Source organism: Hemicordylus capensis, chromosome 1 (genome assembly GCF_027244095.1).
Source record: "Hemicordylus capensis ecotype Gifberg chromosome 1, rHemCap1.1.pri, whole genome shotgun sequence".
Lineage (NCBI taxonomy): Eukaryota > Metazoa > Chordata > Lepidosauria > Squamata > Cordylidae > Hemicordylus > Hemicordylus capensis.
In genome coordinates this window covers 150,841,148-150,861,635 of record NC_069657.1, presented here as the reverse complement: position 1 = coordinate 150,861,635, position 20,488 = coordinate 150,841,148, and the positions used below count along the sequence as shown (strand labels likewise).

At 44.9% G+C, this 20,488-nt stretch overlaps 1 protein-coding gene across 14 annotated transcripts in view; it reads right to left on the bottom strand.

Annotated features, from left to right (window-relative positions):
* Positions 1–20,488, bottom strand: part of TNS1 (tensin 1) — a 432,927-nt gene that overhangs the window by 332,600 nt on the left and 79,839 nt on the right. The window contains exon 1 of one of the 14 annotated variants that reach the window (XM_053307483.1): positions 2,715–3,004. The exons of the other annotated variants lie outside the window; for them this stretch is intronic. Coding sequence (XP_053163458.1) covers positions 2,715–2,795 — 81 coding nt within the window. The 5' untranslated portion in view covers positions 2,796–3,004. Of the gene's footprint in view, positions 1–2,714; positions 3,005–20,488 lie in introns of those variants that run through there. 14 annotated transcript variants of the gene reach the window in all.

The following is a 20,488-nucleotide window of genomic DNA, read 5'->3' as shown; positions in this document are numbered from 1 at the left end:
AGATGTGCACTATCTGAACACACACACACACACACACACACACACACACACACAATTTTTGAAGTCCACTCTCCTTGCATCTGAATGCTGGTCTCAAGCACCAAAGTGGGAGTCCAGGTTGCTCGTGGACTCTGCCTTTATCATGGCGAGAGTGGTTTGGAGATGATCATCTCCAGCTGTAAGAGGCATTGCCCAGGGAAACAGGTCACATCATGCAGTGGTGGGCTCTCCTTTGCTGGAGGTTTTCAGACAGACTGGATGACCACCTGCCAGGTATGATGTGGTTGGACTAGATCAGGGATCCTCAACGTTGGGCCCTCAGATGTTCTTGGACTTCAGCTCCCATAATCCCCAGGCCCAGTGGCCTTTGGCTGGGGATTATGGGAGTTGAAGTCCAAGAACATCTGGGGGCCCAATGTTGAGGATCCCTGGACTAGGTGACCTCCAAGGTGCCTTTCAACCCTAAAATTATATGATTCAGTGAAATTAATGGATATCTATTTCGCTCCTTCCATGCGCATGCAAAGAGACTATCTGCTTGAGGACCAAGGCCAGATTCTAAAGAATCATGACAACTTTTCCCCAGGCCTTCCATAAGCCAAGTAGGCTTTGGCTTGTTTTTCCCCTCGGACAACAGCCCCATGAAGTTTAATCTTTCTTCCCATGATCAATCTACTCCAAGTATGCACTCAAGAGTAACCACCTCACATGTGGAAACATCCTCACAAATCTATAATTGGCAGTAGGTAAGAAAGAGGCTCCTATACAAGACCATTTGTGGACCAGTTCATGTACTTGGCTCTACGCCCACATTTCAAATGTTTTCCAGGACATGATGAGTATTCACAAGACCAGACACCGTGCCATAATATTAACACACCATGCAGAAGACACTTGTGTGAACCAGCCTTGTGTGGGCCCACCCCTTCTGCTTGATGCAGTTTCTATAGCAGTCGAATATACACACCACGGAAGTGCCTACTTCTTTGTGACTTACCAAACACCAATGGGAATAATTTAGTTTGAAGTGAATAAGCCACCATGCCAGGTGAAGCTGTTGAAAGAGCCTGACAACACAATGTCCTCTACCCAGATCAGGGCCTGCCAGGCTACCATCCCTCTCTCACCCTGGGAGACCACAACCCAGGACAATTTTGCCAGTTACAGAGGGGTTTTTTCCCCTTCTTGGCTTCACTTGGTCCTCCCCCGCCTTCTCTCCCCCTGCCCCACTTCGCCTTTGGGACCACCCAAAGAATCACTATGGCAACAAAGCGATGTCACAAACAGTGGGTTGTAACTGTAGGGACCGGGCAGACAGGCTTCGCTCTGAAGCAGCAGAGTTCTCTTTTCATGCAAATGTTTGTCCGATTAGCTATGTCCCAAAGCCCTCACTCTCAGGCTGAGGATCTGTGGAGCAAAATCTCGCCTTGTAATGGCTCTCAGTGTAGCATTTCACGCATTACCCCAACAGTATCAGAATTTGGCCCATAGTATCAACAAAACAGGATATTATGAAAAGGGACTTATAAAGCACCCAAGGGTGCATGCACACACCACACCACACCACACCACACCCAAATGGTCTTCCAAACAAAGTAATTTGAGCACCTCCCTCCAGGCCACCGATGGCAGCACCTAAACCCTGACATCTTTGCACTGGGTGTTCTTCCCCCAGACGAGGCAACACCTCCAAGTCTGACAGGTTTACATTACAAATCCCACTCATGCTCACATAGGACACGAGCAGCAGGTGTCTCACAGGGCACAGAAAAGCAACAGGTAGCCAGAAATGCTGGTGCTGGTGACACCACCTCCTCATCTATGGCAAGACAAGTGATATGAACTCCTTCAACAGTATGGGCCATGTCACTGGTAGCAGACTTTAGTTAAGAGCATTCAGGGGTCTCCTTCCAACTCTCAGTGGTCCAGTCATGAGTCCTGAGACGCCACTGGAAGACACTCTTCACCTCCACAGAGGCTTCTCCAATTTTCTGTTTTCAGGCTAAGACAATTCTACCCAATCAAAACTTGCATCAGCTTGTCTTCAAATGAGCAAAGAAGAGGAACCCCCACCCCACACACACACCTCAATTAGCACAGCCTCCCACTCAGAGTCAGTTCGGCTCCATTCCCCTTGCAGCAAGGAAAGGGATGAGCACTCTGGTTTCCATGAGTGCTAAAGAACGAACAAGATAACCGTCTCCCTCTCATGAAAACAAACAGCGTTTGGAAGAGGGGAGAGAGGAAGCAAATGCTTTCAAGCCCAACATGCCCTGGTCTCCTGCAGTGTTCTCCAGCGGCAGAGCAAGCCAGAGAGCTGGACATCTGCTTCCCAGCAAGCATCAAAGTCTTTCCTCGCAAAGTCACATCCAGATGGAATCTCTTACCACCCTGTTCTCCCTTCATGGACACAGCAACCGAATCTTTGAAATCCATCCATCCACCGGCATTCTCTCTCTCTCACACACACACCACTTTCCTACACACCTTTCCTCCTTCCTCTCCCCTGCCATCCCGTTTGAAAATCTCATCCAAGAGGACTAACACACACACACACACACACACACACACACACACACACACACACCGCCTTGTAACTGGAACCCTCAAACAGAGCCCTGCTTGCTTACCAACACAACTAAATGAAGCAACTTGGAGCGAAGTGGCGGGGGGGGGGAGATACTGTAGGGTGTCGTCAGAAGACAACTACATACCCAAAGCATGCAAGACAGGCAAACCCAGGTCATCCTGTCACCAGATCGGCCCCTCGGGAGGCTCAGTGAAACCGACAGCATAACAGCATACGCTCAGCACATCCTCGGGTCAGCCAAGGGGTAGGAGGACTAGGCGGGGATGAAGTGGAGATGGGAGCCCATCTCCTTCAAGCCGGCAGCGGCAGCAGCAGCATATGGATGTGTGCTTCTACCCACGGCAACCGCTCCTTCCCCTTCCTCGTGTCACGGCAGATTTCCCTCTGTGCTTCTTCGTGGGTCAGTTCCTTCACCTCCTAAGGGAGGCGGGGCGGTGCCTCCAAAGAAACCCTCGCTTTATGGCCAACAAACCCCTCCCCTCCAGGCCCCTCCTCGTTGGCCAGCTGCATAACTTTACCGCGCTTTTATATAGTTTAATGGTTGAAAGGCTCTTTCGTTTCAGCCCGCTCGCCAGAGGAGAAGCAAGGAAAGCAGAAAAGAAGCGTGCGTGCTTCTAGATTCCTTTGGGGCGAGCTGGGGCTGGCGAAGAAAAGAGCACCTAGCCCACAATCAGGAGATTCCAGTGCATTCAGCGGCCCGTGCCATTAGCAGTAAAACATGTGCAGTGAGAAGGAGTCAGCCTAAGAATCAGCTTCAGGCAAATGTGAAAGGAATATTAAGGGTGCCGTTCACCCAGGCAGCAGCTGTGTCACATCTTCATGTGTACGGCACCTAGCACAATTTGGTGCAAAATAAAGATGAAACTGTAGCAGAAAACATTCATTTCAGAGGGCGTTTGTTTTTGTTTTCCAATCTCAACATTTGGTTTCTGGGCGGTCAGTATATATTCCCAAAGCTGGCAATTGAGCTTCACTGCAAAAACAACGATTTCAGCATGAATGCAGCTATGGGGCTCATACTCTGTAGGGGGCAACAATGAGGAGAAATCTTTTGACTGGATTCCTTTTAATGTTGCTGCAAGAGCAACTGTTGCAGTCCAAATGTCAGCATCAAATTTCAGAGTTAGGATTTTTATTTTTTTTTAATGTGTGTTTTTAAACGGAAAGCAAGCAAGAGAGAGTGATGGCAGAAATTTAGTACTGCTTCCAATTAATTGTTCAGAGATGAGCACATTTCATAGCCTACAATATGTACAAATGTAAATATGGAAAGTACAGTACATGCTGCTGTTTCCCAAGGGGAAGACACGTTTGCTGCATTGGTTCTAGAATGTCGCCACATGCACAGCACATCTGGAAAAATAGGTGAATGCATTAGCTTTCCTGTGTTCTTTGTATGCATCCTAAGACAGGCGGACATAAAGATAACTATGTATACCGCTCTGAGCTCCTCGGAGGAAGAGCAGGATATAAGTGTAAAAATAAATAAATAAATAAATAGTCATATATCCCATAAGCAAGTCAGAGAGAGCCCTCCATTTGAGTCTTAATTCCAGCTGATGCTCACACACAATACACCCTAGAAAGAGCAGTCCCTGAACCACATTGTCTCTCTCAACATGCTTCTAGGCAGTAGCTGCTTTGGGCTGAATGAACCATTAAATGAAATGTGCTATAGAGCAGAGTCCCAACTCAACTGGGGCTCACTGTCCTTAAAACTCAGAACACAACAGCCGTTGCCTTACTACATGACAATGGGGCAATGGTTATACTCCAACTTGCAGGCAAAGCTTTAATTGTGGGAAAGACCCATGCACAAGGAGAATGATTATGCACCCTACGCTATATAGGCTTCAAGTGCAGAATTAGCAAACCTGGGGAATGTTGCTTCCCCACTCTTTCTATGTGATGACGGGGAGAAGGATCCACTGGTAAGGTAAGTGTGGGTTCCATATTGCTGTTTCACTCAGGACTACTTTGCTCTTTAGTCCCATACTACAAGAGAGTGTGGCTGCATCTTTTTCAGGTAGTACTAACGACACCATGTACAGCAGCAACAATAACTTGGGCAGGGTTTATTTTGAGCTAGGTGTTCAACCCCCAAACCCGGCGGGAGGGGTTATGCCTGCCAGGCTCAACCTTGGAATCAGTGCACTTTTGAGCACACCCAGAGCGGCTTTCCCTCATCAGCAAGCTCAGGAAGATCCCACACATTTGGGATTTGGAAAGTAGAGCTTTGAGAGCTCCCAGACAGACTTGAGCCTTGCTACCTCTCTCTTTAGAAGCTAGTCACTGGGTTTGAGAGGGGGAAAGGGATTGATTGGGGCATAGCACCTGGTTTGCATGCAGAATGTCTCTGGTTCAAGTCTTGGCATCTCCAGGTCGGGCTGGAAAAGATCCTCACTTCAAACCCCAGAAAGGCACTGCCAGTCGGTGGAAACCACCTTAAGCCAGATCAGGGGTTCTTAACCTTTTTGTACCTATGGAATCCCCAAATCCTCAGGCCTTACCCTTGGATCTCTACCACACTTGCATATTATATTTCCATAAGGCTTCAGTAAAAGTTGGTGGTTGTTTTTTTAAGCATACTCAGGACAGTTATTTCCCAAAGCCAGGTCAAGCTGTTTTCAGGCCATTTCAGGACATCTGGGAGGCAGGCGGCTGCCATCTCTGTCACCATCCCCACCACACCACCACAGCTTTAAACAACCAGGCCCACTACAATACAAGGGATGAGCACAGGCAAGCTAAGCCCAGCATGAGGATCTCAGTCAGTGAAATGGCTTCACACGGAGAACTTTTCCAATGGGCAAACCCTAGACTTTGGTGTCTGCATGGAATTCAACTGCTTATAGAGTTTGTGGGCACAGGCTCATGACCAGCACACACAGGGCACAGTGAGACTGGAAATCTATAAGAGGGAGGAGATCTCCCTCAAGTAAAGTTACTGTGCGCAGAGTACTGACTGAAAATCTAATGGGTTCAGTAACAGAGTTCCAGGGTCTTTAAGAAAGGCACAGTAGTCTTCAAATGACCCATTGCCCAGATGCCAGGTAAAAAGGACCATGCTTGGTGTTGCTGAGTGACAGACAAAGGAGAAGAGGAAACTACAAGGGAAACAATATGTGAAAATCCAACATAAGACATACTTAAGTAGTCTCCCTCCCCCACTCCTTATTCTATCCATTCCCCTTAAACCATTCTGAAAATTAAAGTCAGTAAAACAAGATTAAATATTTTACATTTTGCATTCAAGGCACTTCCTGCTGCCAAGTTTTAAGGCTAAACAGTAGATTTCAGCCTTTCATTCAGCTCTGTTCTAATCATAATTGACTTACAGCTAACATCTTGGCAAGCACATCGCGCTAATTAACTTGCAGGGGAGCTCTCATCTTATGTAGCAACTCAGCTCATGCAAAGGAAGCTTATCTTAATTGCCAGGAGCATCATAAACCAGATGGGGCTACAGAATCCACTTATTACAGCATCTGGGTGAGGACTGCTACTGCCTTGTTTTGAGTCTTGTATACAACCCAGTTGTACACAGTTTGGGTTGCTATTTAGGATCTGCAAATCCAGAACGGGTTCCTGACATCACACAGGATCCACTTTCACTGCCACCCTCCCTCAAAGCAAGTTCTTGCTTAGGAAAACCAAGGCAAGCTCCAGATTTTCTCCAGGCAAGACATTTAAGTCAGTATATCTCTGAAGAACCTGTGCCAAAATGTGTTGCTCTGCAATCCATCCATTTTCCGAGAGTTTTTCCCCCTGTAATGCAATTGTTGTAAATCTGTTTTGTTTTTTTAAAGGAGACTAAATCAAAGCATCAGAAACTCACAAGGCCATTCAATGACTGTTTCCTAGAAGCACCCCCCTACTAATGTCTCACAACCCCACTACACGATTTCTAGAAAGAGGGATGATATAAAATCTAGGTCCCTATCATAGTCACAGGACATTTCGTGTGATGCTGATCCCATTTGGAGGCTACAGACTATTTAACAGCAATTCCCCACACAAAACTCCTTCAACTCAACAGTTCCATCCTCCAAAAGGGGAGAAGAGAGACAAAATGCATGGGTATGTCATTGTCTTGTTGAACAGGAAATCCAAAGACAGTCTGCAGTTACAGCTTCAAAAACACATAGTGTAGGGAGACATAAGGCAATTTCAGGGATTCAGAACTTTCTCTCCCATCTACTCTAACTAACCCCTTGTTGTTCCTGCTTCCCTATCAGTTTACAGCTGTGCTATCAAAGAGCCAACTCATTAAAGCTCTTTATCACCTCGTAAGTGCTTTTACTGCTGTTTCCCCTCCTATTAAAAAAAAACTTTACAAAGTGTCAGTTGCAGCCAATACAGTTCATTGCCCAGCTGATCTCATTGCTTGGTGGGATATCCTTCAGCACCCTGGAAGCCCATGAGAGGTCAAGAAGGAAGGCTGCAGACTGAGGACTGCCAAATCTAAACTCAGGCTTGGACTGGCCCACAGGGCAACAGGGCATATTCCCGGTGCACCCCAGCTGCATGGCACCCCTGCGCCCCAACTCCCACCCTTAATTACCTATTCTGCTCAAAACCTGGCGCCCTCCCCACATACATTCCACCACCCTCTCAGTACCCCCAGTCCGGCCCTGTCTAAACTCAGAGGTGGGGGCCGATATGTTTAAATGCTCCAAGGCAAAGAGAGAGCATGCAGCTGGCTGCTGCATCTCCCACAAGACTCTTATTAGTCCTTCCACCCACTATCCTCTCCTGCCTTCCACTTTACAACCACCTTGTAAGGTGGCCAGTATCATTTTCTTCACATTGCAGATTACTGAGGCTAAAAGACAGAAGCTTGTTAAAACCACCTAAGGCACTGATGGCAAAATTCTATTCAGGAGCCTCCCAGTGCAAATAATTAGCCATCCTACCACACCAAGGTAGAAAAGCAAAAAACTGCAAATAGAAGGTAATTACAACAGAAGTAAGCACCAGGCAAAATAAAAACAGAGTCCAAAGGAGTCAATGCAAAAACAGAATCATACACATTAACTTGGGGGTGTGTGCAAAATGTAGGCAATATAGAATGTACTATCACTTCAATTATCATAAAGTTGGTATTACACACAGTGCTTTCCATCCTCCTCTAAAGGCCTGCAAAAAAAGGGGTGGTTCACTTTTGTAACAAGTAGAGAGGAAATTGGGTTTTTGGTGACATCTTGTGTTGAGACTCTTTCCAGCTCTAAAGAATTTGTGTTAAATTGAATGCATTTGGGATAGGATAATAGTATTAGATGGGAGATGCCATCACCAGGGATCTCCATCAGTTTGGCCCTGAGGCCCATCTTCATGCATTCTCTGAGCCAATGAGAGTTGCTTCACCATCTGCTAATCCATGCAGCTCTGGTTATGTATGTGAATAATTCAACTACATAGGCAGGGCATGTGAATCTTCTCTCCCAACCAGCGTCTCACCAGAAGGGAGGCTGCTGATCAGGTGGGAAAGACAGAAATGATGGGCTTCACCCATGTGGTTGCAGTATTCATGCACACATGCAACTGCACACAAGAGCAGCATGAGGCAACTTCTTCCACATGGTCTGCTGCATGAACATGAGGAAAGGGGACCAAATTCTCTTCTGAAAATTCTGGTGACTAATCCAGGTCTACCATATTTTCAGCAGCTTCATATCTTGTCCACCCATTTTCATATATGTCATGTCTAGAGGAACAAACATTAGGTATTCTTTTGGCATCAACACTCTTGTGATACTTACTTCTTCTGCCCCAAATAATTGCCAGCACTAAACCATCTTTCCTATAACTGTACCACCAAAACATGCAGTATCAACATTATCAACCGATTCCACCAATGTTGATGCTGCCCTTGGTATGATCCAGTGTGACTAGGGATGGGACACTCATGCAAGAAATGCCTGGGATAGTAACTTAAAGCAGGGATGGCCAACTTGTTGCCCATAGGCCAGATTTACCCTCTCAGGCCAAAATAACTTTACATGGTCCCTGATGATTGAATGAGTGAGTGAGTGAGTGAGTGCCGTCAAGTCAGTGGAGACTCTTAGTGAGCACATAGATTCTCTCCAGGGTGCTTTCCAGATTACACCCTGCAACGGGGTCACGTCGTATCTCTGAAGTGTGCTCACACACTTCCTGCATTGTGACCCAACAATCCCAACATGGACAGCAGGGTGCCATTCAGATTCCCAATGCCTTGTTTTGAATTTAATCACTGCGATACAGTGCTATGACGTTGAATATCCATTGTAAGAAAGTTGCTGTTTTTTCGGGTTGTTAGTTTCCGCAAGACTGCTCCTCCTGCTGTTTACATTTTGAATGCGACTTGCCTGAACAGGAGCATTTTCCTGCTGTTAGGCAGCTAATCAGGAAAGCACCCAGGATGATCTGTCTTCCACTTGGCCTTTAAGGTCTCTCAGTGGTACATTCATTGCTGTCATAATCGAGTTTATCCCCCTTGCTGCTGGTCGTCCTCTTCTTCCTTCCTTCAACTTTTCCCAGCATTATGGACTTCTCAAGGGAGCTGGATTTTCGTGTAATGTGTCCGAAGTATGATAGTTTGAGCCTGGTCATTTGTGCTTCAAGTGAAAATTCTGAATCAATTTGTTCTATGATCCATTTGTTTGTTTTCCCAGCTGTCCATGTTATCCTCAAAAGTCTTCTCCAGCACCAAAGCTCAAAAGCGCCAATGCTATTTCTATCTTGCTTCTTCGGAGTCCAGCTTTCGCATCAATGGAGTGTCATGGGAAAAACCATGGTCCAAACGATTCTAATCTTTGTAGGTATAGACACGTCACAGCATCTAAATATCCTTTCCAAGGCCGTCATTCCAATCCTACCAAATACTAGTCTGCAGCGTACCAATATTCTGTTCAGGTGTGGTACATAAAATGTTCTCAACATTCATTCATTCATTCATTCATTTCTCAATCAAATTTGTACTCCACCCCAAACATTCGTCTCTGAGTGGTTAACAATAGCATAAAACAAGTTAAAAACATATACAAAATACTTAAAACAATTTAACAATTTAAAAATAAACCAGAGATTAAAACCTCCCAAATTTAGGAAGCTGAGAAAGCTTGGGTGAAAAGATGGGTTTTCAGGTGTTTTTTGAAAATTGCCAGAGATGGGGAGGATTGTATCCCAGCAGGGAGCGCATTCCACAATCTCGGGGCAGCAACTGAGAAGGCTCATCTCTGTGTAGCCACCAAACAAGTTGGCGGTAACTGGAGATGGACCTCCTCAGATGACCTCAATGGGCAGTGGGGCTCGTAGTGAAGAAGACGCTCTCTTAGATACCCAGGGCCTAAGCCATTTAGGGCTTTCACATTCTGAGAAAGGAAATTTCTAGGATTTTATATAAAAATATAATTATATTTAGCCAGGAGTGTCTTCCATCAGTTACACTGATGAGAAGGCTACAGACTTTTCTGTCATCCATGCCTTTGTAAGCTTTAGATTACAATGTAATGACAATGTATGAATACTATTTATTTATTTATTCATTCATTCATTCATTCATTTTTACATTTATATCCCGCTCTTCCTCCAAGGAGCCCAGAGCGGTGTACTACATACTTGAGTTTCTCCTCACAACAACCCTGTGAAGTAGGTTAGGTTGAGAGAGAAGTGACTGGCCCAGAATCACCCAGCTAGTTTCATGGCTGAATGGGGATTTGAACTCGGGTCTCCCTGATCCTAGTCCAGCACTCTAACCAGGATCTTCAGAAGCTTCTACTGTGCAAAATGTGGTGCCCATTTCTACATGGGGATGAATCAGAGAGCGAAAACACTAGCTGGGGGAGGGGGGACCAAACTTAGAAGTTTACTTCAGCGATTGCAGTGGCTACTACTTCACTTCTAAACATAATCTGCTTTGCTAACTTATAAAGTGCTAAACTGTTTGAATCCTACATATCTTGGGACTCATTTATTTCCACATGATCTCTTGAGGTCCTTAATAATAGCAGAGATACCTAACGGAAATGATCATCTGGGCAACAAGGTGCGTGTGCTGGCAGTGTTCTTGAAAGCACCCCCAGCACAGTACCTTCAGTGACTGTTGCTGGTGTCTATCTCATGTTTCTTTTTAGGTTGTGAGCCCTTTGGGGACAGAGATTCATCTTATTTGTTTATTTATTATTCCTCTGTGTAAACCGCCCTCAGCCATTTTTCGAAGGGCAGTACAGAAATCAATCAATCAACCAATCAACCAATCAAATGGCCTCACAATGACAAACTCCTTCTCAAAAGAGGCTCCTGCCATTAGTGCCACAGCCCAGATGCGCAGGTTTTCTTCATTTTTGTTGGAAATAAATTAAGGTGGCAGGAATGGTGTTTGTATTCAGTAAACAGTTTGAAATTTGTTTACAAGTAATTTCTGACTGGGTATTGTTTTATATTAGATGTATGGTTTGGTTGGAAATTTGGGGTCTAAAGCTGAACACATTTGAAAGTATTAGTGGTTGTTTTACATTAATTTTGTTTATCAATTATATACGGTCCTGGAGATTGGCAGAATAAATACGAAAAGAGCAAGAAGTATTTTTATTGCTATGAGTCTCTCTCTTCTTGGAGAGATTCCAATAAGCTTCAGCAGCCATATTTTATCGCTGGAGGTTTCGAGGGGGAAGTTTGGACAGAATGCAAGTCCTGTTCTCCTCAACACACAAATGCACAACCCATTTCCACAGGCAAAAAAAAACAAAAACAAATCCTTTATGAAGACCCTAATGAAGGTTTCAAATCAGAGACTTCATTACACCCTGGGTATCAAAAGGCGCTCATCCACCCAACAAGACCCCCTTGCTTGGCTAGGAGGCTATTTGGACCCCTCATCAATCAGCACTAGCTCACTAATTACCTTTAACGACAGCCCAGGTGTCCTGTTGTAAGGGCCAAGGAGCCAGCTAGACCACTTCACAGCCCCCCACCCCACCCCGCCTGCTCTATAAATCTTACCCACGGCCCATTCACCAGCATAATGGATCCCGGCTGCCCTTCAGTGCTCTGCCGAGGGGAAGGGTCAAGCTGCACAGGGGGGTGGGGTGCAGTTCATTAGCATGATTTAGGGAATCATTAAGAGGTGTAATGGGGGGAACCACAGATTAGCCATTACTGCATACCCTCACCACCAGGAAAGGCTACAGCCACTTAGCAACCAAAGAAGTCGGGAGAGAGACAGGAGCAGAACAATCCAATTCTTACTTGCATTGGACACTGCACTTTTCACCCCTTGCTACAGGCCCTCAAAGCCCAAACTGAAAGCACACATTCTGGATTTTTGCTTCACCAAGTGCATCTCAAGGTAGCACTGAGAGCGGCATTTCCAAGTATTTCAGGGCATCGCCCCCAAAACAACGATCTGTCCCAATGCAGGGAGAGACCAAACAATCACTTCAGAAGAGCGGGGGAGCATCCAACTTAGCCAGTCATACTGTGCTCCCTGGTCTTGTGATAAAAGAGGTTTTTAAGAGCTGTCCTGCAAATGGGTTGCCACACCCAGCCCCCAAGAGGACTTCTCCCCCTTTAGGAGCTGCAGAGCAGAAGGATAAATCCAACCCGGAATGGCTTCTATTCTCATTACAACACTGGGATGGAGAAAAGTGACCCATTCAGTTCTTGGAGGTAGAGGAGTTCTTTCATGGTCTGGGTCTAGTAACTCTACCTGTGACAGGTAGAACCACAGCTTTGCTGGATTGGAATAATGGGCCATCTCTGAGCAAAGGAAACTCACATTCTTCCCTATCAATTATGCAAATTAAGATCTGGACACATTTACTTAGCATACTTTATTCTGCCTCTAGGGGCCTAACTAGATGTTACAGAAGATGGGGGGGCTGCCACTGACCCGCATATCTGTAGTAACAACTATTAATTCTGCATTTTCAACCCAGTAAAGTGAAAACTGTAGAAGAAAAGTGGGAAAGGAAACTGCAATGAACTTGGGGGAAGGTCAGAGACTGGATATAGCATGGCAGGAGAGGCAAATACCATCAGGCAGGGACAAGAATTGCAGAGGGCTCCAAAGTCCTACCGCTTAACCATCTGAAATTTATTTATGAACTGTCAACTGACACAGCCAACCAATTTCCAATTTTTTAAAAAAATATATAACCATGAGGACTAGAAATCTGACCTCTTTAGATATAGAAAAGCAGAGATTATCCAGCTGCAAGATTTTGTACAAGATTCCTTACTCACACAGCAATCCTGCAGCACCAAAAGTTACAGACCACTATGATTATACGATAGTTCCATCCCTCCTTGAACAATCAAGGGGTCCACCAGAGAAAGACAGAGACTCCCAGAATCTGAGAATGTGTAGCCCTGACTATCTTCAGTAAACAGCATTCTCTATCTTTCATTTGTCTACCAATGCTGCTTAACTTCAGCCCTCCTGCAGATGTTGATCTACGACTCCCATAATCCCTGGCTATTGGCTACTGTAGCTGGGGATTATGGGAGTTGTAGTCCAAAAACAGCTGGGGGACCTCAGTTGAGCAGGCCTCTAATCCTTTACTGGACTCAATTCTAATGTTGTCCTAAAGCATACCCCATCTTATGATGCACTGTGTTTTTAAAAATGCTTTTTGCTCTTTTTAAACCTCTTGCATTTCACCCAAGTATTGAGAAAAGCAAACAAAATGTTCTCCAGCTATTTCTTTCAAATGATGCATCTTTCTACATGTACAGGTGGTTCTCATTATCCACAGTCCCGGCACCCACAGTTTCACGTATCTGCTGAGTCATAGAGACCCATAGTTGGGTCATAGGGACCCAGTTTCTTTATTTGCCAGGATAAAATGGGGTTATTTTTGCCTATCTGCGGTTCTTGGGTGGCCAGAAATGACTTCTGATGTCATTTCCTGCTGCCATTTTGTAGTGCTGAGCCATTTTGTGGCTCTTTTCTACATTTTTTTTAAAAAAAAACTTTAAAAAAGAACAAAAATCATAGGATTTGGATATTGGGGGGGGGGGTTTGCTGGAGAGCTGAAGAGCAAGCTATTGTGCTTATTTCTGCTCCCCTCTGCTTTGTCTTGTGATTTTCAGCACACTTCAGTGTGCTTAGGAACTTAACCACACCACCCCCAGTCCCCATAGGGTTAAGGTCTCTTTATTTGTGGTTTCATTATCCACAGAAACAGGCAGGAATAGAACCCACAAATAAAGAGGGCCTCCTGTACTTCAATAATCAGGAGCTGGCATTGAAACTAACATTGCACACACTAAGCAACATTTTGCATGTGCAACAGGGGGGCGGCGACTTCACCAATCTTTCCCTTGCTCTGCAGTCTTCTGTGCCTCCTGAAAAATACATCCCTGAGGGTCCTGCAGCTCTCAGGAACATATTTCCAGGTGCCATGGAAGGCTGCAGAGGGAAGGAGGAAATCAATAAAATCACACAAAAACCCATTGTGCTTGTGCAATGTCAGTCTAAGTGTCAGCTTCTGATTACAAGTAGATTTCAATCTGGGCAGTACCTAGATGTCAGCTTAAGTGGCGCAGCAGGGAAATGCTTGACTAACAAGCAGAAGGTCATCACCAGTTCAAATCCCCACTGGTACTATATTAGGAAGCAGCCATATAGGAAGATGCTGAAAGGCATCACTTCATACTGCATGGGAGGAGGCAATGGTACACCCCTCCTGTATTCTACCAAAGAAAACCACAGGGCTCTGTGGGCGCGAGGAGTTTAAATCGACTTGACGACACACTTTACTTTAGTCCCTAGACAGAAGACTTTCTGTGTTTGCTTGTCTGAACTCCTTGGAGAAACAACAATGTAACAGATCCTTTCTAAACCATTATGTCCTGGTTTTTTAAACAATCCTCCCATACAAGGAATCAGTAACTGGAGCCTCTGGGTCGGAGGTGGTCCCCCCCGATGAAACTGACCCCCCAATTTCCATACCTAAGGCAGAAGAATAGTGTTAATGGAACAGTAACATTCATTTACACAAGTCTTGTCTTACCAGCAGGTCCACTTTACGGAAAGATGGCAAAGCCCTGGTCCACCACCCTCTTCCCTCCTCTCAGAAGGCTCCCAGCAAAATTAGTTGCTGACCAAGGTCCTACAGTCTTCCATACTCCTGATCATTTCTGGTGCCCTTTTCTTTAGTTTTCCAACTTATGATGTCCTTTTCAAAATGAGGCAGCCAGAACTGTGTGTGTATTACTTAAGGTACGAAAGGACCATTTCCCTGTACAGAGGCTCAGGGATTTTGTTGTTGTTTAATTCTCTTCCCTAATTGTCCCTAAAACTCTGTTTTACATTTTTGACAGCAGCAATGTATCACTGCAGTATTTCCAAGAAGCAGTCCACAGCAATTTCAAGGTCTCTTCCCACAGCTCCATCCTGGCAATGCTGCTTGCTTCACAAAACCACAAACAGACCTCCTGTTTCATGTCCATCATCTCTATTACCCGAACTCTGGTCCGTGTGCTTATCACCTCCACCCCTCCGACCTCCTTATATCATGTTATCCCCTGTGCTGACCTTTAGATGTGCAACGCCTTAGTATAAAGTGGTGCTCAAGAGGCAAGATTGTGGACTATTTGCATTAGGCTCCCCTTTGTTCTAATGGGTTTGAGCAGGAGGGATTCCTGTTGGACAGTGCCCACACTGACTTTCACCCAAAATGAAAGTGCACATGCCAATGAAATTGCACTGAAAGAGCAAACTGTCAGAGGCCTGGGGGGGAAGGCAGCAGCATTGCAAGGCCAATCTTACGTTTGTAACTCTTAGGAACTGTTGCAGAAATAACCAAGATCAGGCCTTGCCATTAGGCATTACAATTTCAGAGCTGGGTTTATTTCACAACCCTCTCTTTTTCTCTCCCGGTTCTTTGATCTTCTGGAGCCCAACCCCCAGCCCTTTTGAAAATGAAATAAACCAGAGTAAATCAATGTCCGCCTTAACAAAGAGCATTCCTCCCCACCCCACATCTTATTTAATCAAAAGAAAAGTGCGACCAGGAGAAATGGCAGATAGCATCTCGGGCAAACTATTAAGCTGCCAATAGCCAAAAGATTAATGCCCAGTTTTGAAAAAAAAGGCTTGCTAAGATCTCATTTAGTGGAAAAATAAGTCTCCCAGTCAAACAGCCACAGAGACACACAGTTTCCTGCCTTAATTAAAAGCTTTGAATGGGGGGGGGGGTGAAAATGTAGAAGGAAGCTGACATGAGACTTTCACAATAGGATGGTCCAGCAGGGTCCAACATGTTACTCACAGGGCCAGAGAATGGCTGGTCACAAAGCATCTTTGCCACCTTAGATGGAAAGTCCAAAATATTATTTGGCAGGCTCTAAACAGAGCCACTTTCAGGAGTATATGATTAATTATACCCTCTTATGTTAAGCACGGTTATTCCCTTTTTTGTGGTAATTTTCTCTCCACATTTTATGGATATAAAGCGGTAATTCACAAGATAAGACAGATGAATATTCATGAACATCAATATCCTGTAGTTCCCTTATAACTGAATGTGACACATTTAACTGGAATGTAAGACGTGCTACTTAAGACAATCAAGAGAGCCAAATTTAGAGTGCCAGACTAGACCTTGGGCTCCCAGATTCAAATCCCACACGGGGCCATGGAACTCACTTGAGGGCCTTGGCCAGTCACTGGGCCAGTTTGGACAAGGAAACCTCCAGCATGATCAAGAGTGGGAATCACCAACAGTAGGCCCATCGGAACATCCTCCGCATCAACATCTTCCTGGCACAGCCCTTTATATGGGCAGGGGAGGCTGTTCATCTGAGTGGTCCCTACACACGCACTCCTTGTCCAAACATGTATAGGGGTCATTCGGATGAACAGCCTGCCACACGATAAAGAGATGTGCTGGGAGGGTGTCAGGACATTCCAACCAGCATACTCTTGGTGCATCCCCTTCCTGATCTAACACCAAAGTAACATTCTGGAAAGCCTCAAGAGCCTCTCTGATGACCAACACCACATCAAAGCTGGCTGTTTCCTTTATAGGGAAGAAGTTTGCAAATTGAGTGCCGAGCACAGAAAGAGACAGCCAGGCCCACTACTTCCCAGCCTAAAAACTATCTCACAGGGCTGCTGGGGGGATAAAATTGCAGGCGGGGGGGGGGGGGGGGCAGGAGAACCAAACCATGTAAGCTTCCCTGAGCTTCTTGCCGGAAAAGTGGGATGTGAATAAGCAAATCACCACTGAGACCACAGCAGAACAGAAGGCAGTCCCAGCCCGCTGTGTGCTCCCACAAAGACCCAAGATATTGACCAACAGTGCTGTTTAAGAAAACACACAAATCAGTCCTCAAAAACATGCAAAGTAACACTTGCACCTTTGCATGTGTACTCCTGTGGCAAAACCGAAGAGGGGAAGGAGAGCTAGTGCCGTGCAGTGACTTCCCTGGTTTGGACTTTGCACTTCTTTCACCTCACCGCCAGAGATGCACGTATCAGGTGGTATATACATATATAGATAGATTAGATAAAATAAGCTTACTAGGCGACTTAAGGCAAGTTACTCCCTTTCTGCTTCCACGGCACTCTGGGGATGCACAGCTACCTTACAGGGTGGTTGTAAGGATTACAACATAATGCACAAGAAGTGCTCTGAACACTTGACAGCACTATGCAAGCGGTAATTAAGATGTAACATTTATTATTTATTACTTTCTTTATTCGATTTCTGTACCGCCCTTCCAAAAATGACTCAGGGCGGTTTACACAGAGAAATAGTGCATAAATAAGATGGCTCCCTGTCCCCAAAGGGCTCACAATCTAAAAAGAAACATAAGATAGACACCAGCAACAGTCACTGGAGGTACTGTGCTGTGGGTGGATAGAGCCAGTTACTCTCCCCCTGCTACTCTCCTGTTGGGCCAGTTGCTCTCCATCTGCTCAATAAAGAGAATCACCACATTAAAAAGTGCCCCTTTGCCAAGTTAGCAGTTAACTTTCCCAAGTTAACATGTTTAACTTCCTGGCAGAAACTGGGCTGCAGGGACAGGGGACCCATGTGTGTATGGGACTTCACTACAAGTAGGTCTGGAGATAGCTCAGGCCCCCCACCTAATACACAGAGCAACAAACCACTGTTCCTTCGCCTCTCAGTCTCCTGAATAAATAGCCCTCCCTCCAACAACAGAATCAAGCCTGCGGTGTGAAGGGAAGGGATAAGTGGCCCTGATTTACAGTTAGAAGTTGCCAAAATCCCAAAAGGTGTTTACCTTGGAGATCAGCATTTTAACACAAAACCCGCTGCATACCTAAGTAATATTTCCTTTCCCAGGTTTAGGTGGGCGCTATGTTTAGCTCGATTAAATGCACTCCCTACAGCGGTGCTTCAAGGGAGGTTTAGGGGGGTTCCTTATGCATCCCGACTTTGCCCTTGTGGGTCTGGCGTTATCGAGACTACTGAACATGCTATTTTACATTGTGACCTCTACAAGAATGATCGATCAACACTTATTTTGCCTTATCTTGTGATGTTTCCTGGTTACTCAGATGAGTCTCTCTTAAAAAATTTATTGTCAATATTTAATTATAAATATTCCAATACAGTGGCTAAATTTTGTTATATTTTATGTAAATTACGTTCTGTTGTGTGTGATAATGTTTCTGGTCAATGACCGAAATAAAGTATGATGATGATGATGATGATGATAAGTTGGAACAGGGACAAAGGAATAGGAAACACAGAGTCAGAACTGAAAGCTACATAGAAGGTCCAGTTAAACTCTCCTCTGGTTTTTAAGTCTGAACACTGTCTGCCTGCAAGCCTTTTGCTGCAGTCATAAGGCCTAGAAACATACCTGATTTTAATCTTAATGATTTTAATGTTTAAATTATTTTAACCATTTAATTGATTTTTAATGTTTTAAATGATTTTAATTGTAAACCGCCCAGAGACGCAAGATTTGGGCTGTATAAAAATAGTTAGTTAATCAATCAATCAATCAATCAATCAAAAAGTAGACTCATTTGAGAGTGTTCAATATAACCAGCAGATACAGTGCTCAACAGCCATTCTGCGTGGTGCAACACAGTCACAGCTAATGCAGATTTCCCAACCCCTTGCCAATAACCCTCCCCATCCCTTTTTCCCCTAAGAAAAAAGTGCCTTTTTCTTACATTATGTCTCATTTCTGCAAATCAGCTATAAAAATGTTCCCATCTCCTGGCCTCTTCCACTCAGATGGTGACCATCCAGGTTGCTTTAATTAATTCTCCATCCCATGCTTTTTGCACCAGAGTTCAGTAATTTATACCATGCACACCTCCTGCCGTCTTGCAGAGCTAGCCCATAAAGCAGGCCTCCTTGCAGGCAGCTGGCATGAATGCTGCTCTGCAGAGAAACCTTGTCTCTCTCACAGTTTTGCCAGAATGTCCCCCAATGTTTTACATCTTTGGGCAATCACACACACACACACACACACACACACACACACACACACACGCACCCCCTACAAGCATTTTTAAAAAGCGCTTTCTGTCGAGAGCTGGAGATTTCTTCCAGATGAATCCAAGGCATTAATGAGCATGAGTCAGAAACGGGAATTCCAGATACCAGCACGTTTCACCTTCATGCTCTTTGCACATGCGACCCGTGTGACAGGAATTTCCACTGCTTGCCAAACAAAGTCTCCCCTTCTCCAAAACAACATGCCAGGAAAGGATTTTTTAAAATAAAGGCTTTTAACTGCTCTGAGATGGGAGGGAGAGGTCTTTTACCCCCACCCCCACCCACCCTCCTAACCAAACAACCCTTTTACATAAAGTTCCTTCAACCAGGAAAAAAAACAAACATTCCTCTGCATCATACACATGTGTCAGTCAGCTGCACTTCCATTGCTGTTCCATCACGCATCAGTGGAATCATTTCTACCAGCAGATCCCCCCTCCCTGGTTAGCCAACAGCCAAATTGTAAGCCTACAGCTGCATGCCTATGGAGGCGGTTCCACCACACAGGAGAGTCATTAAAGTCATCATCTAGACATCTGACATAGTCTAGACTGACCTCAAGTATTACTCATCTAGAAAAGTAGGGAAGGAACATTTCCTGTATTAAGCATTATTTTAAACGCACGCGCGCGCACACACACACACCATCTTACATCTTGGTGCTTTTCTGCTTGACCAACCTAGACACAATAAATACACTTTTGTTGCACACTTGACATTTTTCCTTCTAGGAGCAGTCTCAATCATGATGATGATGATGATGAAGAAGAAGAATTAATTAATAAAAAATGCATCCCAAATGCATCACTGTCCACTGGTACAGCTTAATGCTTACTGTATATAGTATGAAGAGTACGCCAGGAGCTGTACAGAGTTCATTAGTGACACAGCACATGCCCAGAGGGCTTTCAACTCGAGATTCTACACAATGAGTTTTTTATTTTATTTTCCAAATAGCAGCCCCTCCTCCCTCCCCTACTGTCCCATAGGAGCATTTCTATTTCGAAGTTCTCACAGAATCCAGATCTAGACAGACAAGACAAGGTGCATGAAGGATAGGACTCCTGGAGGATGGGATAAGGGAGAGTAGTAGATGGGGGTGTAGTAGTGTGCAAAATGATGTCAAATTGCTTCAGGAAAGTCTTGATTAAAGAAAAAGGTCCTGAGGTGGGATCTGAAAGTATAAATTGTATCCCAGCACTGGCTATGATTGATTGGTTGACTGTGCCATCAAGTTGGTGTCGACTCTTAGTGACTACATAGATAGATTCTCTCCAGGATGATCTGTCTTCAACTTGGCCTTTAAGGTCTCTCAGTGGTGCATTCACTGCTGTCGTAATCGAGTCCATCCACCTTGCTGCTGATCTATACTGCTATGGCTATTCCCACCAGATTGACAAAGGGCATTTTTTTGTACTTTTCT